Source organism: Chamaea fasciata, unplaced genomic scaffold, assembly GCF_029207755.1.
Source record: "Chamaea fasciata isolate MVZ Bird 193981 ecotype frontalis unplaced genomic scaffold, bChaFas1.0.hap1 SCAF_3, whole genome shotgun sequence".
NCBI lineage: Eukaryota > Metazoa > Chordata > Aves > Passeriformes > Sylviidae > Chamaea > Chamaea fasciata.
Window position 1 is genome coordinate 83,823,533 of NW_027094088.1, and position 25,589 is coordinate 83,849,121.

Consider the following 25,589-nt stretch of genomic DNA (forward strand, 5'->3'; position numbering starts at 1 on the left):
ATTATTTCTGTAAGTAGTATGTGTCCTTTCTTAGAAGTGTTTTCTGTTGTTTAATAACATGCTTTGGCATTGGGAAAACTGATGCTGCTCTGATCACTCTCATAGCTCCTTGCTTTCAGTGTCAGTAACATTCAAGTAATTATCTGCCTGTTGAACAGAATCAGAAAGATTTTTTTAAGTTTTGTTTTCTGGGAACAGCAATATGCTAGCAACAACAATCCAGCATTAATAAGTGTGTGTGCCAACACAATTAATAATCCTATGGAAGTGCTTCTGACACAGTGGCTGGTATGGTGATCCCAACATAGACCTTTTGACTCATTTTTTGGAAGCCTTCAGAAGCACCTCGATCTTACTCTTCTGTACAAGAGGTAGTTAGGGTCCTTCATGTGGGCGATACAAAGAATTTTGCGGAGACTGACAACCCACCTTCTCACAGAAACCATCTCTCTGGCCTCCACTACCAAGAGCCAGGTCATGCTAAACCAATGCCACATAGAAAAACCTCCATAGGTCCCTGAAGTTGATAGCTTGCATGTGACTTGAACTTATTCACGTTACAACACAATGTTGTGTTGACTTGGTTCAAAACATACTGGTTTGGAAAAAATGTCTGATTGATTTTCATTGAAATGTATGCCTCAAGGTGAAAATTGGATGGTGGCCTAATTTTTACAGGTGCTGAGTTACTTTGAGCCACAGTTTTTAACTATCATTATCAAAATTGAGGGTTTGAGTTAGGAATTGAAGTCCAAGCAATTCATAATGCAGCTCCACATTCTGTTCTCCACCCTATTCAGCAGCCTCATGTGAGTGTAGAGCTGTTCTGGCGACCCAGGGCAGCAGTTCAGGGCACCCCAATGTGACACACTCATCTCTACACTCATTTGGGTGTGAGTGGTCAGAAAGAAAATGAGTGGGTAATTCAGTGCATCCAACTTCTGGGCAAATAAAGTTGGACATAAATTCGAAGCTTTTGGGGGATAGATTGCCCCTGTGGGAGGTGCCAGTGCATAGGTCTGCTGCAGCAGGGGGATCCAGGCAGCTGCTTTATTATGAGATTCCAAACTGCCTTAGTGGTTATATGGCTGCTGAGCTCAGATGAACCCTCTTGCTCAAGAAGCAATGCCAGAGGCTTAATACACTCACTATTCATTCTTTCAGCCTCCTTTGTGAGCAAATAGAGCCTCTTCTGCGCTACTCTATGTTATGCCTAGGGTGTCTGCAAGGTAGGCGCATTTCACTCAACTTTACCCTGCCTTTGAAGGACCTTTCTTCACTGTGAGCATGTACTGTGGTGAGTTAGGGGTTCAGCCATACTCTCAAAAAAAAAAAAAAAACCAGAGCTATCCTGTACATATTTTGTAGTATTTCCACAGATCTTATGATGCATAGAATGTTTCAGAAAATCTCAGTTACTTTTTTTCCCTCAAAAATTATTCTATGTACAAACATATGATGGTTTATGTTCACGTGATTCTTGCAATTTCCCTTTATATGAATGAAATGTGTCTTAGCCTAGTGCCTTTGTTTAAATGTTTCATGAAACTTCTCACCTCTTCATAAGCTCTCATTATTTTCCTGCTTGTTGAACCCTTCAAAATACAAAATCCCTTCACTACCCCTATAACTGATTTTCTTTCCAATTTGGCTTTGCTTTAAAACATCAACAAGCTGACACTCTCTCAATACATAGCTACTTTGTTTTTTTTACTTTGCTCACTAAGTTCCATGGGAAAAATCCACTGAAGAAAGCAACACTAATTGTGATGGAACTTAATCACATACTTAATAAGAATGCCCAAAGCTCCCCCAGAGCAGGAAAGGCAGCTGCCCATGTTTACATGCTTTCCAGAGCAGAGGCCAGAAAAAGGAGGCCCAAGGGAGTGTATTTATGTATTTATTTCCTTGATCTCTGGAAAAAGAAACCAACAAAAGGAAAGACTTTCTTCTAATCAAGAAAGAAGGAAGGAGGTGGAACAAGTACTTCCGTGATGTGCTCTTCACATTGGATACTTAATATTCATCTAGAAAATGGCACCAAAATCCCTGGTAGCAGACAACAGTGTTCAAGGGGAAAAATTAAGAAAGAGGGAACAAGACTGACAGCATTTACAAATATTGTTTACAGGGAGATTTTATGAAATGGTTGCCATTTCCATGCTAGAAAGAAATTTGTCAGTAAAGGAAGGAAACTGGTGCCTCCTGTAAGGAGGAGCATTTTTGCACAAGCTTGTAAACTTTGCCTTCTGCCCAACCTGAGCCTCTACTCTGCTGGCAGTACTGATGGGGAGTTCTGTAGTGCTAGATCAATAACCCACTCCTTGTCTTTCTTCTGAAATGGACAAAGCATTCCAGATGGGGAGGAGAAGAGTACATCTTTCAAAACTGCAGTGCAATGTGACAGAGTATCTTAAAGAATGTCCCTAACAACTTCATATATGATAAAGCATTTCTAAAAATCCTCTGATTTGGCTAAAAGGGAAGATAGAATTGGTGGAAAGCTTTTTACATATTCTGGATATAATGATATTTTCTTTCTCTGTAACTGCAATTTTTTAAAGTGAGAAACCTAATTTATATCAGTTATCATATAATGCAAGCAAGTTCCAAATATCTAAAATTCTAGCATTTCCTTCTAACAACTCACAATTATCTTTAATTATTATTTGACTTCTCAAATATTTCTGCACCAGCAATATTTCATGGAACAACTCCCACTACTTAATTAAAAAGGAATCCTTTTAATTTTGAATGATGATATGGAGGACCAGGAGACTTTCTAAAAACAATTCATTAAATGCACAATAATTATGCTGTTCAAAGGGCTGATCTTATTATAAATAGTAGCAAATTAGCCAGCAACTTTGGATGGCCATGTGAGAAAAGTAAAAGAAGGTGACTCTGAATCTATGACTTTAGTGTATTTTTGGATACACATTTCTGTTATTTCATATATACCACATCCAAGAAGTAAAAACTGCAAAATAAATTGCAGATACATACGATAGTATCTGGAACTGTAGACTATTAAGCTAAATGTCACACTTAATTGACTATCTCCCTGCAAGACCTTGTAGCACACATCACTTGATATTTCTCTGATATTCCATAAGGTCCTCAGAGGTCCTGTGCCCTGGGAGATTTCCAGGAATTTTTGTTGAGGGTTGTCATAGACAGGGGCAAAGGGTTAGAGAATGATAGCTGTTTTAGATTCAGGTATCTACAAGATAGTCCTGTATTTTAAAAAGCCATGAAGGATTTCCTTAGTAATGTTTCATAAAAATAAAACTATCCCTGAAATGTTTCAGATTGGGTGAAGTGGGTTACATGTGATTGGGAAGTTTTATGAGCATCCTCTCAAAATTAGTTTTTATCTCATTTTTATAGTCTTCACTGCAGATGAGGCTATCCAAAACCCATGCTGATCATACTTTTCTGTGTGATGCTCTGCTGCTGTTCCTCACAGAACTAAGCTTAATAATCATTCACAAGTGACCACAGAGTCCAGTGAGCAATTGTGCACAGCAAGTCCCTCAAGAGGTATCATAAAGAAAGAGACTAAATTGTGGACTCATATGGCCAGGACTTTGGTTGGAATAAACTAAATAATGCCTCAAAACCAATGGCCTGTACTCATTCAGACAAAAATGACTCAGAGCTTAGATCAGAATGCCAGATCTTCCTAGTTAATTACAGTGACAATGGTAATAAATGAGAGCTCTGTCTGCTCTATGAAAGGCAATAACAAGAAAATAAATCTCTTGTCTAGCACAGATTAATATATTGCTAATAAATTTCATTTGAACTTTGACAACGTGCAGCTTTACTTTGAATCAGCAATTTAAGCGTAGATGTAGAAGCAACTCAACCAAGGACTCCTGCCACATCAAGTGAACCTTATCCAAGGTCAAGCTGTTTACGCTACTGAAAGGAAAACTTGTCATTTTTGCAATACATAAATTACATGGTAGTAACTGAGGACATGGGGGCTGAAATGCACAATTGCATTCTTTCCATGGCTCTTATAATATACTCTACCCTGAGGATTTTGTGCAAGTACTCTGTAGGGAATGAAAGGCTAGAGGTCATGTGAGTGTATAATGTTTGGGGATGGTGCAAGAAATCAAATATTTCCTTAGAGGGTTCTTTTTAATTAATCAAATGAAATATGTTTGTAAGATCTCCAGTGCTGAATGCTTTTGATGTTTTATTCAAAAAGCCACACAATATCTCTAAGTTACAGTAAAGGCACAATAACTCATTCAGAGGCTCAGAAACATGGGATGGTAGAAAACAAATATAAGAGGGTATTTCTGTCCTTCACAGGAAACTGCATACACACCATAATATTGGTTCATTGCTTCAGCTGTGGTGGTACAAGACTGGAGCAAGATTTAAGCAGAAAAGGTTCTGTTCCTCAGAAAGTAAGGCAAGCAGAAAACAAAACAGGACAGGAACAGCGTTGTAAAGAAGAGATTTTGTGAGGTTGAGTCTCTGTGGATGGATACACAACGTACAGCGAGGCACGGGCACAGTGCCTTAAGCAAGATGTGTAATCACCTGCACTATTTAATAACTAGCACAGACTCTGTCATGGGGTTGGTCCTGCTGGTGGGTTTTCTCATGTTCTGGGCACCAGGCCCCACAAACAGTTTGGCTGCAGCTTCCCTGTTTTTGTTAACAGGGACCAAAGCCATACTGCATGAGGAGGCCTTGGGGCCAGAGGTTGCTCCTGGCTCACTTTGTGTACAGGTGCAGAGGGGGCTGTGAATGGCCCCAAGGTCAGGCAGCACCTTTGCCTGTGTGACATAGCATCCTTTAGGGGAAGGCACTTCCATGACCCTATACAATCCTTTTAAAATGTGTGCTTTGTAAAACTTCACTATTTACCATTCTTGATTGGTGAAAATTTCCCTTTTATCTGCCTCATCCTGATAATTCCCTTTTAGTCTGATAATACGGATTGGAAATACAGCATTCTGATACCTTTGTTAATTTGTGCAGAGTCCCCTCTTCAACAAGATTTCTGTAAGTTATGAACCACAAGTCACCTGAGACTGCACATGTATTAAAAATCAGATTATCTAAGTCTTGATATTCAGTTTCACTCCCCTGGGCTGTTGTTAAATGCCCTAGAAAGCATCTCTAGTCAGGCCACCAAAGACTTTTCCAATCATCAAACCTCTCTCAGGTTTGGATTCCATTTTCAAATACACATATGTAACTGAAAAAATTACTGCCATTTTCAGAACCGCTTTGTCAATGGCAATAAATGGTTTATAGACATTACAGGATTGTTGCTAGCCATAAATAAAGCCATTTGTGCAATGGTTTTGGTCATACTGTTCAAAGGCTGTTATGCCAAAATCTTTTTGGGAGATACCTGTGGCTGGCTTAAGTGTTTTATTTGCTGCCAAGAAATTCTCCTTCTATGATTTTAATATGCAGTGGGGGAGTGCTAGAGTGTTTGTTGCTGGGTAGCCTAAGAGGCAAGCTACTACATTTTCAATCAGGTTAGGCTTTTAACTACCCCCATGAGCTCCTGTCTGGACTAGAAACCTCCCCTTGCAGGCCAGTTTCTAATTGCTGATGTTGAGTTTCTCCAGCCGTCTCTTTCTGATGGTTTTGTCCCAGATTCCAGCCATGTCCTTACCAGAACTCAGTCAGCACTACAAAATCTCTGTGCTGACCATCTATCTTCTTTAAATCATCCTCACATGCTAACAATTTTCCTTCCTTTTGGAACCCTCTCTTTATATATATGCATATTTTCTTTATTTTCACACAGAATTCAGTCCTCTGCCTATGCAGAGCATTTACAGCTCCACATCCCATACATTGAAATGTCTTCTGTCTTCTCTTTTCAAAGAGGAACTTTATAGTAAGACCCTATTTTTTTCACTGAAATGAAGTTTTGACACTCAACTGGGTGTCCAGCACTATGTTGCCATGTGGTCTTGTAAAGGTCTCTTGTAATCTTCTTCTCCCATCAAACAACCTACAGAGATGTAGGAATCACGAGAAGGACCAGCTGTTCAAGGGTACTGTTTTGTGCCCAAGATTTCACCCACAAAATTTGGCTTCTAGTTTTGGCTTGAAAATTGGCCTGCCAAAATTATTAATTATTTGGCTGGGGAATACCTCAATGAGGAAATTGGAGGATCTGGCAAGCAAGAGATAAGAATAATATGCTGCAAAGACGGTTTTTTCATCCAGTGAAAAACGCAAGATGTTCTAAATTAAATACACCATCTTGAGATCTTTTTCACTGAGCTGTCAAATGCAGAAAGCATCAAGCTATGAAAGAAAAGAAAGAAAAAGAAATCAACATTAGTAGTGCCCGACTTTTCCTGCAAAAGTTTGGGTAAGGCAGCAGGGAGCTGTCTCTCAGCAGTGAGCACACTGGACATCTCTCTAATCATACTTGTCCTAGAAGTAGTTGGATGAGGTCCCAGAATGGAAACTTGGCATTTCCCTAAAAGCTGGAGACAATGGAAGCTGTTCCTTCTGCCACAAATGAGAAATTGGTTGTATCTGTTGGCCCCAGTTCATACGGGTGGACTAGTAGCTGGAAATCACTGACCAGGAAACAGGCTGTGCTCACTCTGAGGAGCGGGAAGATCTTCAAGGGTTTACGCACAGCCATGAGTGCTCTGTTGTTGTTACTGTCCTTTATCTACAGATATACCCTAGGTGCTGTTTATGCCACCTTTTCCATGCGAGGGAAACCATCAGAGGCAGCACAATCTGCTGGTGCACATCATTGTTATTGCACAGCACAAAATAGGGGATGTGCTGAGGAAATGTTTCTATGATAAATGGGCTGATGAAAAATGAAACAGGTGCTTCAGTGAGGTGCAGGCTGCAGAGCTGGGGCAAAAGTGAGCCACTGATACTCTGAGAAAGTGCTCAAAAAATTACTTTCTTCTTAGGTCACTTCCAGGCACAGTGTGACTTACAAGGGTTTAACCTATGAAATTACTCCTGATGTGGTTTGGGGAAGATACTTGTGCTTTATAAGTGTTTATGTAGGATGCCTAAATTTAGACAGGATAGCTTCAACCATTACGCTGCCTAGAGCATTTCTCAGTTCCCATTGTGGCCTTGTCTGAGCTTCACATCAATGTGAGACCCAGGCTAGGTCACAGCCCTTGTGATACAGCTGCCATGGGACGTAAGCTAGGGCCTGTGCCACAGGATGGAGATAGGAGTGGGTAGCAGTGGACAGTGGAATGGAGCAACCTGGATAGTATCCTGGTAGCTGATACACCCCAGCAGCTCACTGTATCACAGGCAAATTCAGAATTTGTGCATCTGAGACATATCCATGGGGGAGGGCTAGCCTGGAATGATGACCTGAGCCAATACCATTGGTTTGTCTTGGTTGCCCTCCAGGAAATGCTTATTTACCCAGGCTTTTCCTGAAGAAATCTGTTGTGCAGAACATCCTCAATGAGGGATAGGGCATTGCAGTTAAATGAGTATTTTGCAACCTACAGGTTTGTGATATTATGTGCTCTTAAAAAGGAAGCAACATCAACATTGCACTTCTGTCTAATTAGTCTTACCACAATTGTTGGATGTAGCATGCATGATTGCCATTGTATAAAGAGGTTGTACTTTCCCACTCAGGCAGGGTCACTGCATTCTGTGGTAGTCAACCAGTTTGTTTCCCTTGTTTTTTACATGGAGGATACCACAAGAAAGAACAAAACATTCATAAATTGGGAAATATGGAATGGAGAAAGCCAAAACAAAGTCCACCGGGGCAGCAGTACCCCCAGAGCTGTGTGACTGCACCTTTCAGTGCTGGACCTGTCTTATACAGGGGTCAGTTTCACCTGGTTCTCTCAGCTCCTGCCTATTAGGGGGCTGCTGTCACCCACTTTGGTGCTCCTTGGTTAGAGGAGTCACTGTCTTTGTTTTAGCCAGCTTTGTCAGATGAAGAAGATCCTTGCCTGAATACTGGTTAGTTTAATGCCAAATTGGACTTCAGCTAGAAATGGAGCAGCATAGGAGGCAGCTAGAGGGAATGCCTGGGCTGCCTGCTGCAGGTTCAACAAGCCATTTTCACCAAGATCCACCTCTTTACATTTTAGGAGTGCTTCCTACATCCAGAATACCCTATACAAAGCAATACATAAAAGCAGTAACACTGGTTTTGTTTGCTAAAACTATCTGCCTTATCAAGCCAGATACAACCCTGTAAAACTTAAAGCACCAAGCAGTGTATCCTTTGGTGGCAGGTGATTGCATCACCAGTGCAGGTACTGGGATGAAGTCCGCTGGGACTCCTCTGCCTGAGGCAGCCAGTTCTGCACAAGCTGTGCTCTCGGCTGGCAAAGGCACAGAAAATGCTGGCTCTGCTGTGTGGACCACCAGCAAGAGGCAGTAGCTGAGCTCAGTAGTGGGAGAGGGGCCATGACAGAGGAGCTGCTGCAGCCAAATCCCTGGGATGCATTCAGTCCACATTCACTTTTCATAGTGACCCCTTTTTTCCACCAGCTGCTCCCTATGCACCACTGACATGATTTCTTATTAAAAAAAAAATCATTATTGGGTTCTTTGATGTAGACTATAGCTGGCTTGCGTCTCTGGCCCCAAACATCAATTTTTTCTGCCTTCCTAAAATGTGTACAATCACTGTGCAAGTGTGCAGGAGTGTGAGCAGGCTGGGAGCAGCGTGCAATGGCAAACCAGAGGTGAAAAACTCCTACCATCGACCATGGGCTTGGGCTGGGAGCTCTTCAGCCGCAGCGAGGGCCTGAAGCGGGTTCGGTCATTGAAGCTCCAGCTCTTCTGGACTTTGGTGGGGCTGCCCTCGGTGGCAATGTCAGCACCTGGGGACCGGCGATCTCCGACTGAAGACTGCCTGTTTTTTATACTTTGACCTCGTGGGCTGGCCATCCGGACCCGCTCCTTAAAACTTAGCTTTTGACTGTGAGAGAGAGAGATATATTTTATTTCACAGTTACTTCAATCAATTTCTTTTTTCTATTGTATGATTATTGAAAATAATATGTAAAATATCTCAGTGGTATGAATCTGTTTCTTACACACTTTTATTTTCATTGAAAATATTTCATTTGTGAATGGAACTGATTTGATGTAATTGTTTTTTGATAGAAGCATTAGCATTGGCAGTCTATCATAGAGTACAGAATAATCTTCTAAAGGAAATTAAAAATAACAAATAGAAACAATTTCACCCAATTATTATACATTTATCTCTATGATGTTTTTTCTATTCCTTGAACTTGAAATAGTTTTGTTTCTGTCTTGGTCAGCCAAGCTCAGTGCATTTCTGGCCATATCTTCAGATAAACATAACCAAAATGTATTTTATTGTTACTGCATGCCATGTAGTATTTTCTGGTTTGGATTTTTTTTTAAGCAGGCAAAAATACTGTTAGTGTATATTCATGCTTTTTCAGGATGTGGCACTTCCAATATTTCATATGCCTGATTAGTGATCACTTATATCCAGAATTCCTTGTTAGAGCACTTACTTGGACAAGACAAACCCAAAATTAATAAAATATCCAAGGAACAGCACAATGACTGATTAATGAAAATGTAATGATATGCTGTAGGGTCCCTAAATTCATTCCTGAAGATTAAGCTGGGGGCTGACTATGTGCAGGTGGTACTGGACAGGCACCACAGTGCAGCCAAGCTCATGACGGTGTCTGCTGCATCAAGGGTGACCCTCTGGTCTTAGTGTTGACCAACTGTAAGGTTTTTTTACCCCCTACTGTGCTTGTAATCCTCTCCTCCAGCCAGCTAAATTTGGGATTTGTAGATTTTCTATTTCCCAAACATATCTGATGAACATTCTGTGGTCACTGTGACTATCTGCTATGCTTTTTCATAATTTAACATTTTTGCCTTTGTTTGTCCCTTCCTGTAGCAGAAGACACAAAGGGAAAACAGAGAAGGAGCTGATACAAGGTCTGGAAACCTTGTTTTATATGCAAGGTTAAATTCCATTAGTTGAGCAAGGGAATGGTCACCTTGATCAGTGGTCCTGTTCTTTCAAGGGGAGAGATGATGGGGGCATTGCAGTGTCTGTTCATGGTGTGGTGCTACTGGGACTTGCAGTCCTACTGCCCTGGTGTAGGCTTTGCAAGGGGGCTTTTAAAACACCTTTAGCAAAGACTGTCTACATGAAAATTATAGTGATTCTGGAAGTTAAGACTCTTTCTAGTACTCTCAAGGTCTTTGCATTTAATTTCAACATGCCCATAAGATGTTTTGAACAGAAACAAATCTTGCAGATAATTAACCAATGCTAGTATGGACTATGTGGTTCTTAGATGTTTAACCTACTGCACTCTGAAAATACAATGTTAATATGTAATTATATGAAATGGAAAGTAGTTATAAACCTCTGTGGATGTGAAATGTTGAGATAAACATGTCTTTGTCCATGCATAGCAAAGCGTAGCATTTCAGTCTGAATACAAACATCACTGAGAGCAGAAAGGATGCAGTTTGTTGCAGGCAAACACATGCTGGGATGCTTATAATATGATATTTTTCAAGAATACTAAAAAATGAGCACATCAATAGAAAGATTATTAGATAAATGTATTTCTGTATGGCATGTTGGATTACTTGAAAAAATACCTTTACTATAATTTCTCAATGTAATCCCCTTCTTTCCTTGCCCAAATAAGCAATTGTTGAAATAAATACATCACAGTGATGAAAATGTTATCTATTTCCATTGTAAATTGTTACCCAGTGCTGTGGCATAAGCAAAACAAAAGGCTCAGAGAACCTAATATTTGAAAGAACAGTGAGTTCCAAAATTTAACTTTGAATACAAATTACATTTCAGGACTGAATTATTTTTCAGCTTAGGAATCTTTTGCATTGTACAACAATGAAAATATAAACTGTAAAATATTTATTAACCACATTATTGCATTGTCATACAGAATGAGGAAGAGAATCAAAACTGAGTTCTTATTATAGATATTATTCCTACAAGTGTCCCCCCTTCCCCTTTTGTTTAACTTATGGCTCAAATTGTACTTGCAATTGAAAAATGAAGCCAAATGATGCTTCTTGCCTTTTTTTTTATTTTTTTCTTCCCGCCCCCCACCCCCAACCAAATATTAGAGTTAAAAATTTTCTGGACAGGCCTCTTCCTGCTGCACTAATAAAAATGAAAGGAAAATGGATAAAATAGCCATGAAAATGATGTTTATAATCACATTAACTCCAAAATAAAAATGAAAATTTAAAACCAAAGTCAAAAGAGCACATGTGTTGTTCTGTCTATTAATTTGTACTAATGAAAGCACTGTCTGCCTTTAAATGAATGGTGGACATGGTTATTTCATTTATAAAAGCTGAAGGGTACACAATGACTACTTAACCTGAATATCTTTAGTTCTCCAAATCAAAGCAGTGAGGCAATGGTGAAAGGAACAGTAGGCATTTTATCTGTAGTATAGACATTTTTCAAAAGTGCAATGCTGAGAATGAAAATATTAATGTAAACTGCAGAGCTTATACTTAAAAAAATCAAGTCAAATCTGCTTTGTAGCGATGAAAATGTACTGGCATGCCAAGGGTCCATGCAGAGGATGCTGCATTGTGAAGAGAAACACAGCCCTTGAAGGAAGCAGGGTTTGAAAACTCTCTTTTGCATCTTGAGATGCATACCCAAAGAGATTAGCTATAGCAGTTCTTCGCTTCTTGGATCCCTGTTCCTACTTTGAGACTGGTGGGAAATGTTACTGAAGTCACCAGGTCCTTTTCAGCACAGGCATAAACTGTGTGACTGACAGTGGAGAAGAAAGGTTGGGAGAAGAAAGCTTGTGCTTGGGAACACACTGTCTTGGGGCTCTTCTATGTATGATAAATAACAGATCATGAAGGAGTAACTGAATCAGAGCACTTTGAGCAAACCCTGACCAAGAGGGGTTTTTCCCCAGGGCAAAAGTCCCTTTCCTTATAGGATAAAGCCTAGTTCCTGGCTCTGGATTCTTTGTTGCAATAGCGGTAAAGTTGGCGTTAAAATTACAGAGTGAAGATAATCTTACGCCATTCAAGTATCTTTGGACATTCTGCATTCAAATCAAGAGCCAGTGACTCCTTTAGGGTCTTTTATTCTGATTTAATGCTGGTTGTATCAGCGCTGTCTTGTGCATGCTAAAAATCCTTCAAATCTTGCAGGTCCTGGCCCATTATATTTTTCTCTTTCACCTTTTCTCCTCTCTTTTTACATGATATCCAATGGAAATCCCTTGAATCAATGTAAATCTGTTAATGATCATTGAATATTCACGTATCTCTGTAAGTGTTCACAAACTTTAAGTTGGGTGTTTGTCCAAAAGGCAAAAACCATGAGAAAGAAACAGGAAAATAAAATTGCACAAGATCCTAAATCAAAATTAAATGACAATGATTTGAGAGATCCACAGTTGTCTCCAGTTATCTCTGCGTTCCTTTAGATGTGTGTCTGTCCATCATTTCTTGTACTTTGTATGACTGGTAATTTAGCCCAACTGGTTGACATACATTTTTGCTTCCCATGACAGCCTTCCCTGGCAATGGTAATTTTTTTGGACCTATCACTCCTCTATTCTTGCTGGTTTAAAGTTGTGGAATGTATTCTTATCGATTACACTCGAGCTTTGAAGCATCTTTTAGTGGAGATCAATTACAACTGGCAGCTGTAGAAAAGGAAGCAAATTACTTTTTTGTATTTTTCTGCCTTCTGAAGGTCAGTTGTAGGATCTTAGGACTCATTCCTCCCATTGCATGCCCAAGGAACTCACTTCCCTAGGATAGCAAATGACTTTCTAGTTTTTATTCCTTCGTTTTCAGATTCTGCCTTTGATTTAGGAAGGAATAGGTGTGTAGGGACACTAGAGGTCACTGTAGCTTCACTGCAGTGGGAACGATCACTTTCTGCTGGTCCAAATGACTACTCTGAGTAAGAGTTTGTTTCAACTGACAGATGCATACAAACCTTTGCTCACTCTGTCTTCCATGGACCATCTCCCTATACTTTATTAACTGAGCATCTCCTTCCTTCCCAGTCCCACTCCCCCATTTGTCTGCCACCTTCCTACATTTCTGGTCAAGTTAAACTTCTGCTCTGCCTCAGCCTCAGACCTGCAGCACTACTACTTGCTACTAGCCACAATTTACAGCTTGTTTTTCAGCTTTTCATACTGAGCCAATTGGTGGAAGCAAGAATAGGAAGAAATTGAAATGAATCAGAAATAACTGGAGGGCCTGAGGGTGAGGAAGAATGTTTTGAGTCTTGAGACAGAAGCTAAAACCGCCAGAAATTATCACCGATGGCAAACAACAGCAAGTAGATGCACATGCCAATTTTCAGCAGGTAACTACTTATAAACACAGGTGTTGATTCTTACTAATACTTAAAAATACTTTTACTGAAATTGAGCTAAGCTGAACATATGCAAATGCAGTGGATAATACTGTGAGACCTAAAGTTCAAACACTCAAGACTTTGCCACCAGTCTCATGCTAGGACCATGAACTCAAGAAATTTAGTGTTATATCTCATACCCTCAATAAGCAATAACAAGAATTTCAGGCCAGAGTATATTATGGTTCAATTTTCAAACAGGAAAAGTAAACATTCAGGATGTTTGTGCATTTTTTCCTTTTCCAAAACAATTTCTAAATGAAGCAAAACTATTTTGATCCTAATTTTCTGTAATCAGTTTGTACTTGTACTGTCTTCTACATTATTTTAAATAAGTAAGAAAAAAATGCAATCAGCTTGAGATATGAATCATAGGCTTCTTCCCGTAACATTTATCTATCTCGGAATTATCATTTTTGGTAAGAGACACAATTTCCACAGAATACAGCTGAAGTAGATGCTTGATTTCACATGCATTCCTCTACCTTCCAGTACAGGATGCAGGCATATCATCCACAAGCTGTGTCCAAGGGGATTCTTCTCAAGAACAATTGTACATTTTGACTGCTGTAATTGCCTAGCATGTTATAGCTTAATATTCTCCACTAATTTTAGATGGAGAAATCAACTGCCATGGTTATAAAAATCCTCTTGGACTTGGGGAAATGGCTTTACCCAAATATTCAACCCCGGTTTTAGATCTCCACAGGGTAATGCATTCCAAAAGTTGAAGTCTCAGGCAGAGAAGGGGAATAGGGCTTTGTAAAACCACGGGGTGCTGCTGCAGACTGCAATTGTCTAGCTGGGTGAGTTTGAAACAACTGGTGTTGCTGCCATTGTGTTAATGGCATTGCAGGCAACAAGCAAAAAGGGACTTACAAGCACTTAAAAACAAATAAGAAGCATCATTGGAGAAGGAAGGAACTTTAAAGCACTAAGGAGGGGAAGTGAATGAATCATGCACCTGATGTTAGTTGGCATTCTCAAACATCATGTGAATAGGCAGGATGCTGAATACCTATGTTTCCGAGGGGTGTACATCCTGAAGAGCTTCTGTTTATTACTACAAAGCTTACTAGGAGTGAGGGGAGATAGAGGACTCTGTTACTAAGCATTCCAGTGCTAGGTAAGGGGTTAGGTTTTCCACCTCAAGTTAGATTATGCATCCTTGGCAATTTCCTTCTTATATGGTGCATGCAGAGTGCTTACATTAAAGCTACTTTTAGAAACAGATACGGTATAGGAGGTGGAAGAATTCCGTAATATAATTCACTTGTTTCCCTCAGAACAGGGCTGAGTTTTTCCCCAAAGATCTTATGCTGACAAAACTGCTCCTTATTGCACCAGACAGAATTGTCTGAGTAAGGAATGCATATTCAGCCTCATGAGTTACAAGACTAGATAGGTGACATTCATCCTTTGCAGACACCCAGTGCATGTCCTACACACAGTTTAAGACTGATTATGCTCCCTGTATGTCACAAGATTCATCAGTCTTGATCTAGTTTCCTGCACAGGAACTATTTCAGCCATGTTGTATAACAGAACAGAAATAAATACTGTTTGTTTTCAGTGTGTGCATTTGCAGATATTAAGAATTTAACACATAGGCTTTTAAAATAATTTGCACAACTCTGGAACTGATCTATAGAAATATCTCATTTATAACCTGGGTACCCCAGAGAGGTTGTCTACCAATACTTAGATAAATGATTAATTAGAATACTTGTGTGTAAAATTTAGGGAAATACAACATACATATTTTTATTAAAATCAATCTGAAGCTACAGCCTCATAAGCACAACTCTCTCAATTCAAATGCATAGCAACATTTAGTCACCTAATGAAAGGCTGTAGGTCTATACATGGCAAAACATAAGAATTAATTTCTGTAATTATAAGTCAGTTTGGTAGGAAAGAAGATAATGAACTTTTCCCTAACACAAGTTTTTCTTCACTGTTATTACAAGAGAATATAGAGCAAAGAGCATGTTCAGAATGCAATCCAATCTACTAGTTGTGCAAACATGTCTTCATTTAAAGAATGAAACAAGAAGTTTACTTCGTTCACATAGCATCCCATGCAAGTCACTTAACATCACAGTAAGAAACAAGTTAAATAGTAAAGAACAGTTATCTCAAAGTACACTGCAGCAGTTTACATTTACATCTTTGGCACAAAAGACCACATACACCACATGTATATTCAGTGATACAAATATACAGGGATCTATCAGCATAACAGCAATAAACAGGCACTGACAAAATACACCTTCTTTATAAGGCACTGAGTGGTCTGTAAGGTTTTTACTGTAGAACGTGATCTCAGAAGTTAACTTCATTTTTACATACACACTAATTTGCAGCAGTGCATGTATTAGTTGTTTCTGAAAGAGCAAACATCTTCCATTCAGTGAAAATAAAGCAAATAAATCTGGCTAAATTGTTGACTTTTTGTTATCATTAATATGGAGAACGCAACATGGTTTTGAAAGCTCTCTGTTTGGGTTTTTTTCATCTAGTTTCTAGTTATTGTAAGTAAATTTGTCTCTTTTAGTGCTTGCAGGTACTACTGGGAATAACCTCTCCCCTCTGCACAAATCCCAGTTTTAGAGGGATGTACTCATTTACTGGTAACTTCTGTGTCACCTTTAAAAAAGTCAGTTTTAAATGTTGCTGTCAAAAGACTAGGAAATGTAACTGGTGAGTGCAAGAAGTTTGGATCAGACTGTAATAGATTAATGAGATTAATATGTTGCTACCAAGCCTGTGGAGGTAATGTGTACAAAAAGTCCCAGAACTGATGGAGCAAATCGTGTCCCCTTGAGTTACAGTGACACTAACAGCAGTAACATGTGCTTGGAGGAAAAGGTCAGAGTCAGGTGCCAGAGGAGCAGTCTCAGAAATGGAATGGGACATGGGTAATTGATGTGAAGACTTCCATCCCTGACTGAATAACCTAGAAGCGTTTGTGGACCACAGTACAACTCAGGGCTGGATGTATTTCAGGGGCTGATGTGTCATCAACACCTTTTTCCTTGGCTCTTCAGCATTTTCTGCTGGGAGGTAAAGGCTGCTATTCTCTGAGTGTGCTGATATTGCAGTGCTGGCTGCCAAATGCCTGCTGATCCCCATCCTTAATGAGTTTCTGAGATAGAGTAATTTCTCTTATAGCCACTGAGGCCTTTCCTGTCCCTAAGGATTTGGGCTATCAGTAGAGCAAAGACCAGCATTTTCCCCCACTGCCTTAGGACATGCCTCTCCAGAGCTCTATTTTCCCAGTGAGGGTAGCCCTGCCAAGGCTTGGTGCTGCCAGTTGTAGGCAGTCAGTGCTCAGCTGGGTGGAATCCCTAGGCTGAGCTCACCTGCGCTCTTGGCTGACAGCAGTGGGGCTTTCTTCAGCAGAGATATTAGCCTGTCTCCTCTGCTTGAACTGGGGCATGGGGGAGTGCAAACCATGCAGCCAGGAGGAGGTGAGACACTGCAGTGCTGCTTTCCCCCCATCTCCTATGTCCCAAAATGCTCCTTAGGAGGGGATGACAGAAAAGTTGGAAAATGTGGAGGCATGGCAGTGAGGCCGCCTTGAGGATGCTCCTGCAGGGCAAAGGTGACATCCAACCAGCCCCATCAAAGGGTTGTCCCTGCAATGGAGGGTTGGTGGGCTTCTTCACATCCTCAAATTAAACTGTATATCTGTAACTTCCACTGCAATTCCTGCATCGTTCTTCCGGCAGAAGCTGGGGCCATGTCCTTGCCCAGAAGCTGGGTCAGGGGAGGCTGGTCCACTGGCTGCTCTGCCACTGTTCAAACTGAGCCCCTCAAAGCTACAGCATGTTAGATGTGTAAAAATTGCCTATTTTCTCCATAGAAAAACTGGGACAAAGAAGAAAATTTCAGCAGCATATGAGTTTAAAAAAATCCAATTTGTGATTATTATCCATCAACAGTTGCAGTTCTTTGAACCTACTGTAAAGAACCCAAGACATCTAAAAGCCATTAGGAAACAGCAATTCCACAGATAAAAGAAATAAAAGAAGCTACAAACCTGCTAGATGATTCCCCTTGTTCTTTTCTTCAGGTCAGGGAGTGGGAGGGAAAAATATACTTGTTATGCAGATAGTAATCACATTACTTAGTTACAGATGATATATGTGTGATAAACATAAATGGGAATGTTAATTAGTATACAACACACACATTACATTGCAACCACAAAAACATTCAAGCAAGACTCATAATTACAATGCTTCTGGAAAAGAAACTTTTCAGGTTTTTAATACATGCATAACATGCTTAGTACATACCACTGCAGACTGAGTTGGCAAAGCACTTAGGCAAAATGCATTGCTGACACATATATAACAGAAAGCTGTAGTTTCTTATTAGATAAGTTATTTCTGGTAAGTAAAAAGGTTCAATTTTAGGATAGTACAGCAATATGCTTATTTAAAATAAGAAGTAGATGCACTTTTGAGGGACAGTCATATTTTAGAATATTTTATGTGGGATACAGCTTCATTATTTATGTAACTTTCTATCCATCCATTTATACTAATGTTGCTTTCAACCTGTTTGTATATGTAAAATATCAATATTTCACATAACTTTTAATATAAAAGCTCCTTTTAGTGTGGAGCAGTTTGGAGTTACAGTTATGGTAATGGATTACTTACGGCTCTGTTCTTGTCAACTCTTTGAAATTCAAAGATCAGCTTTGGATACCCAGCCAAACTTCTTTTTGGCTGAGCTTTTTGGCACACAATTACCTTTTTACTGTCATGTGGATGTTCATCACCCAGCTTTGAGAGAAACCACTAATTCTCTTGCACTGTCTGCAATTAACAACAGTTAAGATGCTTATCAGAGCTTTCCCATAAGGCTCTTAACGCTCTCCTTTTTGATCTTTATCAAGTGTCTTTTACTTCCTGATTTGTGCCCCGTACTTGCTGCCTTCCGCTAAACCTTTTACTAAATTATTGCTAAGGCTTGGGCTGCCAGTGCTCTGTGAATTCTCACCCAAACTAGGATATCAAATATTTTCTCCCAAACTGTGGCAACAGGTCTTTTGAGTCATCTTCCACTATCTGTATATATGACTGCATGTATTGTTTGTCCTAGGGAAATACTGAATATATCAGAAGTTATGACAAAAAGGAGCAAATTCCCCAGTGCATTCACCTGCAAAATACCACAAGTCACTCTTTCTTTGGAAAGGTGGATCAGCAGCTACAGCCTTATACAGAGGCACAGGCATAAACAGACCGTTGAACCAAGGAACAAGCTCTGCATTAAACTTAGTGTTTTTCTCCTTAAGGATAATTTGGAATGAGGTGAATCATTAACTATGATGCATGAGTGGGTTGTTGGGAAAGTGTTTCTAATGCCTGTGCATTTCTAAGATAAATAGAAATTTGTATTTGTTCCAACATGATATTGATCTAATTTGTTAGTTGAAATTTTTAATGAGAAGATTTGAGAGGACTTGAGACAACAAACCAAGACGAAACAGACAAATACTGGTTTTCTATAAGCTTGAACAGATATCAGAAACAGCACCAGCTGCTGTATTTGTACCTACTTTGTAGGGCTGCAGGTATGCAAGGCCTTCAAATGAGGCTTCCAGGTAGCAATGGAAACCGATTTCTCATCAGCAGCATAGCTACGCCATACACACTACGTGCAGGATATGTGGTAAAAAAAAGAAAAAAACAAGGCAAGAGGGAGTAGGGGATGAAACAAAAAATTGAAAAGCAGATTAGTAACCAATACAAGTGGTATCTTTCTCTTATCATTCATAGCACTGATACATGCCTGAGGGGAGGAAGAATACTTTCATAATATCGCCAGGTGGCTGCCACGTTTGTTCGGCTGGCATCGGTAGAATAAAACCGCCAGGAAGCCTGGTATGGGGAAACAATAGAAAAGCACAAAGGAACCAAGAAAATGAAGTGACAATGCCACCGCACTGACTATGGAGTGAGGGGATTTTGCTCAGACCAGGATGTGCTTGGTTAGGCTGATTCAGGAAACACCAGTACAAACCTACCAAAACTTCAGTGAATCCCAGTACACCCCTTATGCAGTAAGATAAGAGTTACTGGCTCTGTGAAAGCATCAGAAGGTAGTCAGCACATAAAGGTGCTCAGAAAAGCATTGCAGTGATTTATTTGTGACAAGTCCATAGGGGACACCCACACAAACTTGCAGTCTGATGTAAAGAAAATGTCATAATACATTCAGCAAATCATAATGAAAACCAGACAAAAAGCACTTAGAAGAAAAGAGAAGCATTCTCTGTGGTTTGAAACATTGTTAAATGTTTAAAAACACAAAATGAATAATTTCAAAGGTGAGTGACCAAAGCATAGCATTGAAAATGTATCCATTGTCTAGATTTATAGTGCATGCAGATAGTAAGATGAGCCTTGGTTCTACAAGCTGGGACATGCTCCCTGATGTCAGCATAACTATATTAATTGTACGAGCTGAGCATCTGTGCTTCCTGTATATTGTCAACCATTAAATGTCATCTATATATTCTTGTATGGAATCTAATACTCTGTGTTTTCCTACTGTATATCTCCCAGAAACACATTCAGTCTTCATTAACAGATGGACAACCTGTTACTCACTTTGAAAATTGCTTCATTGGTTGATCATTCTCGTTGTCAAAAATTTTTGCATTATTTTTAATTTGAAACTCTTTGGTTTTGGCTTATAGCCAGAGTTACTTATTATGTTTCTGTCTGCTACATTAAATGGTCCAGTAGGTTTCAAGACTTCCTCTCTGAGCTTCTGTGTTCAAATACTTCTCACAGTAAATATTTCTTATAAGCTAAAGAAATTGACAGAAGTATACCCATACGAAACATTTCACATTTCTACAGCTATCTTTAGGTCATGTAAAGGCTCTAGCAAAAGTCTATCTGTGGCAACAGATGAGTTAGCACAGACTAATTCTGCAGTGTTACTGGTTAGAAAATAGACATTACCCTGATAAGCTAGAGACAAATTTTAAAAACCTGGGCACTGTTATAGTACCCAATGATGTGCAGTTCAGACACATCCTGCATTTATGAACATGAAATTTTCTCTAGTCCTTGACCCATTTTTTCCTTTTTTTTCTCCAGTATCCAAAGTCTCACTTACAAACTGTAGATGCTGAGTTTATCAACTAATATGTAGCATATTGGTATGAGCATCATCATACACAGTGGTAGTATCAATCTTCCCCTTGTTATGTTTGTGGTTCTGTATCTAAGGACTTCAATAAAACCAGGTGTAGTGACATACTGGGAACTTGTATGAAGCTCTTGACCGTTCTTTCCCAGTCTTCCTCCTCTGTATTTCTCATGCTTCATCAAATCCTTTCCCAATTCACTAATACTGGGATAGAGTCATCTTGTAATAATCTGGATTCAGTTTCTAGATCAAGTTTTGTGTTTGTCATATTAAAGCATTTGGCAGTAATCCTTTCACCCTGAAAGTCACCCAGATTGTCCTTGGTTTTGTTCCTGTGTGCCTGTTCTCATATTTCCTATTCTGCCAGGCCTTGTGCCTTCAGAAAATATCTCCACCAGCAATTTTATATTTATTTCTGGATCACTGAAAATGTTGAACCTGTAAATGAACATGTAAATGCTGAATAACCTTCATCATGGGATCCTACAACAAGTGTCTTCCTTTCACAATGATTTTGCCCACTGAGAGTCACTCTCCAAAATCAGGCAGCTAGCTACTCTTAATCTATTTTGCACGCTGTCTTACTAGTATTTTGGTTGAACTGTCATAAAGTAATAATAAGAGCTATATTCAAAAGGTAAATCTATTATGTGTTTCCTCTGGCAACCAAACTTGGAAAAAGTAGATTAGAATATACGTGTTAGAAAATAAACCTAGCAGTCATTCTAAACTAGACACAAAAGGAGTGGAATTATTTTTGTTAATTATTCAAACAAATATTAAATTTGAAATATTTAGTATTTAATAATGATTGAACAGTAAAAATGGAAAATATTTATTAACTTTAAGAATGCTTCAAAGACAGTCTGACATCTCTCTGTACTTAGCATGGCACTCTAGCATATTCATGCTCAGCTACTTTATTTGGATTTTTTATTTCAAAAATAAAACCCAGCATACACGGCACACATAGAATACTTGGCATCCCAGAAAAATAAACTAGGACTCTCGGAGATTATTTCCCCCCTTCTTTTTTCAGTGCATTGAGTAGAGCAAAGCTTGGTGCACAATGATTCTTTAGAGTATTTTCTCAGCTTTAACTAGGACTGAAAGTTAAGGGAAAAGCCAAAACAACTGCCTAAAACACACCATGCCACTTTTTGTTGATATGCACCATCACGTCAGAACAACTTCAGACAATTTCAGACGTTTTGAAATTGTTAGTGTCTACATTTCCAGCTTTTGAATTGACTAATAGTGAAAGCAATTCTCTGGGCAGGACACTTTTAATCTTCACCAAGTATATCACTCACTGAAATACTCTAAACCCTGTAGTAGATGAAAAGTAGCTTAATATAGGCAAGAGTGCTGTGCTGTCAGTTGGGTTGTCTAGGGATCAATTCTCTTTTTCCAAATAGCTTTCTGACTGCAGGCATGCATTTGGCATCCTTGCCTCTGTTTCTTAATATGGATAGAAGAACAAAAACTACACACAGAAATTCTATATACAGTTTGTCTTGGTGATCTTAAAGGTCTTTTCCAGCTTAAATGAATCTGTGATTCTGAACAGAATTATGGCAACACATAGCAGTCACTGAACACAGTTATTTCATGAAACTAACCAATCTGTTAAATATTATTTCCACAAAACTTTCCAAATGGAAATAAAAAATCATGTTCCAATATGTACTTTAAGTCACCTGTGATTATCTTTTTGGTGATTTCATATTTACCTGAATTAGACTTGCAGCTGGATTCCTTCTTTTCTCAAAGTGTTTCTGACGATGCTGTTCCTGCACTTTCAATGCAAATCCTGAGCCAAGGATGCCCTGCAATATCATTTTATCAATGTGTAGGGAGTCTTTGAACAAATATACATCATCAATTACAAAGATTCTTTGAAGATGTTACATCATATGGTTGCTTCAGATGGCACATTTATGACCAGTATATGACAGTAGACGGCACAGAAGCAGTTCCCTTTTTCCTAGTGAAGCAGGTGATTCCTTACATAATATCTGCAGTGCTACCAATGACCACCCATCCCACCCATTGCTTGGGTTTGTACTACGTTACGTTTCTGCAACTACCAAGGCCATAGAGATAGATATAGATATATATTTATAAAATCAAGCAGGGGTATTCAGAGGAGCTTGAGTCAGGAATAAGGAAATGACCAGCTGACAGGTATGCCAGATATATATGGACATCAAAGTCTGCATCTGTAGTATCTATTATAACTTTTGATTTTAGTAAAGTTAGAAAATGCATTTCTTCTCTATCTTTCCCATTAAATAACATCCACTGTTCATTCTAGAGATTATGAAAAAGCTGATTATGAAACTTGTCCTCTTTTAGCCTTTTACCTTTGAGTAAGATAAATTTGATTCTAACTGAATAGATCCAAGGACTGAGGATGTTTTCCCTCTTAACTCACAAGGAATGTAATACTTCTGCTGGACATGTCTTCATTACAAGGAAGAATACTTCCACTTGATTCTTACTCAGGATAAAATACTGAAATATAGGAAGTGGAAAAGTTTCCTACATACCTCTTGTTTTACAGACAGATTCAGCACAGAAGTATTTATGAGGAGAACTAGAATCTGTACAGAGAAGCAAGAGTTGTGGCATCTCTAATATGTAAGTGTATTCATCCTTTCATTGTGGCGCTGCTAAGACTAGCTTTCTTGTTAGTGGTGACTAGGTGACAAAAGGAATTAATTACAGTAGATGTCAATAAATGTCAAAGATTCACAAACAGGTAATGGGTTATAATTATGATGCATTTTAGTATGTCAAAGATACTGAAATATTCTTTGTAACTAGAGCAAGAAATAAATGCAGTGCACCAAATGATTAAATGCTGTTGACAAGTACTGACTTTTAATCTTGATTTATCCATATGGTTGAAAACAAATGGAGTATTATAACATCCATGTTTTATAGTGATCTATAGATAAAGTATATAAGTACTAAAACATCAAAAGACATAGCACTGACGACAACACAAAAAATACAAATGCCATTTCCATTTCCTGCTTATTCAAAACTAATTAAAAAAAAAATTCACTCACAAAAATGTGAATTTATTTCTGAAGCGACATTATATTTTAGTCATTAGATAATTCCCATTTCCATTAGTCTCTTGAAAATTGATAGAAACAACATTAATAAACTGTAATGTTTATTTACAATTATTAACAGAAAATGATAGTTGAGTCTTTTGCATTCAACAGTGTTAACTATTATTTGATTTAAGGCCTTCTACTACTCTGTTGGTAGCATGAACATGGCCATAGAAAACAAGCTATTAGGAATACCTATTTTTTTTCACTATAAGTTAGAAAAAACATATAGTGTGCTTTTATTTTTGTTTTGTTTTGAAAGATTCGAAAGAAAAGCAGCAATATAGAAGTCACAATTCGTAACAAAAGCAAGGATTTTCAACTTTATACTGTAGTATGTAACCTAATTTAGGGTCATTTCCCGGTTTTGTCCATGCCAGAGAAACTTCCCAAAACTAAAGCAAGGACGCCAGACTTTTTCTTTGGATTTTGAATAGCACCTTACTGGTGTTGTTGAAGAGCAAAAAGCCTTAAACAGTTGTTCTTCATGCAGGCAGCTTTCAGCTTTTTGAATCATAACAGTGGCAGGACTCACAGGAGTTTCTATTATTTTTTATGAATTTTATAGGCATACTTACAGCAGGTAGTGCAAAGAAAGAAATGCCAAGGAGAGCAAATCCCGCAGAAAGCAACCTTCCGAGCCAAGTTAGAGGAGTTTTGTCTCCGTAGCCAATGGTTGTCAATGTGATCTAAAAAGAAATGAATGAACTATGTGGTTTACCAGAAGTCACTGACAGATTAGCTACTGTTTATTTACATTGCATGAAGCATGATTTCCACTAATTAATCCAAGACATCTGAAACATATAGCTGTTTCTAGAAAAATGAACAAAGATATACTAACATTGACACTTTTCTGCGAAAATGTAATACTGTTTATGACTAAATAAAACTGAAATAAGTAACAATTGTGAGAAAAACACCTAAATAAACAATAAGTTTAAAAATAATGAAAAATTATCATGATCTCAAATTTGAGGCAAACGGCAGGAAATTATATAAGTTATATATAACTTATATATAAGTTATACATAAGTTGGACAGGAAAAAAGTGTTCTTTGCCATAGATATGAAGGTGTTCCACCTATTTCCTGCAGGAAAATATAACTGTATGTATTTGTCTAACTAAACAAATATAAATTACATGGAAATAATACTGGAAAAATGTAAGAGGGAAGAAATGATGCTTGCAGGTGATATAAAGTCAAAGGAATTGCAAGAAGCAGCTGCATTTTCTGCAAACCCATCAGTACAATTTGAAGTGAATTATTGCCTGAAACACAAAAAACACTGGTCAAAACCTGGGAGGAATTTTAAGTAAAATTTCTGGTCCTTTGCCCTTCTTCCTGACAGGCTCAGACATACACCTATGTCACTCCTGACATGAAGGTCCAAAGGTTACTATGCAGCAGCAGATGCAGAGGTGCCTCGGGCTGTCGGACCACGTTAGCTCAGACCTACCTGTGGACAGGTCAGAGAGAAAGGGGAGGCAGGTTTTAGTGCAGGTGGGAGGGCTCACTGACCACTAGCCATGGGCAACACGGCCACTGAGACAATGGAGCGTGATTGGAGCTCACTGAGCTCATCTTGAAGGCAAAAGATGAGTCTGAGGTCTTTCCCTGACCCAAGGAATTGCCCTCCAGGCTACTTGTGGTCCAGGAAGTACAGCAATCCCATACCTGGGAACCGGACTGGCAGCAGGGTTGTGTCTGTGCGCTTTCACAGAGCACAGACCTGGGCAGCTGCTGGGTGCGGGCAGCTGGAGGAGGTGTGGGCAGAGTGGAGGATTCCCGAGGGCCGGCTGGGAGGCTGCGGGGCGCGTGCTCAGGCAACGGCACACGATGTTAAAGGACAAAGAT

At 39.0% G+C, this 25,589-nt stretch overlaps 1 protein-coding gene across 1 annotated transcript in view; it reads right to left on the bottom strand.

Moving 5' to 3' along the window:
• KCNQ5 (potassium voltage-gated channel subfamily Q member 5) overlaps nt 1-25,589 on the bottom strand; it is an 87,798-nt gene that overhangs the window by 18,808 nt on the left and 43,401 nt on the right. The window contains exons 5-9 of the mRNA XM_066179683.1: nt 24,309-24,419; nt 22,336-22,431; nt 18,999-19,093; nt 17,466-17,492; nt 8,721-8,941 (exon numbers count right to left, since the gene is read on the bottom strand). Coding sequence (XP_066035780.1) covers nt 8,721-8,941; nt 17,466-17,492; nt 18,999-19,093; nt 22,336-22,431; nt 24,309-24,419 — 550 coding nt within the window. The remainder of the gene's footprint in view (nt 1-8,720; nt 8,942-17,465; nt 17,493-18,998; nt 19,094-22,335; nt 22,432-24,308; nt 24,420-25,589) is intronic.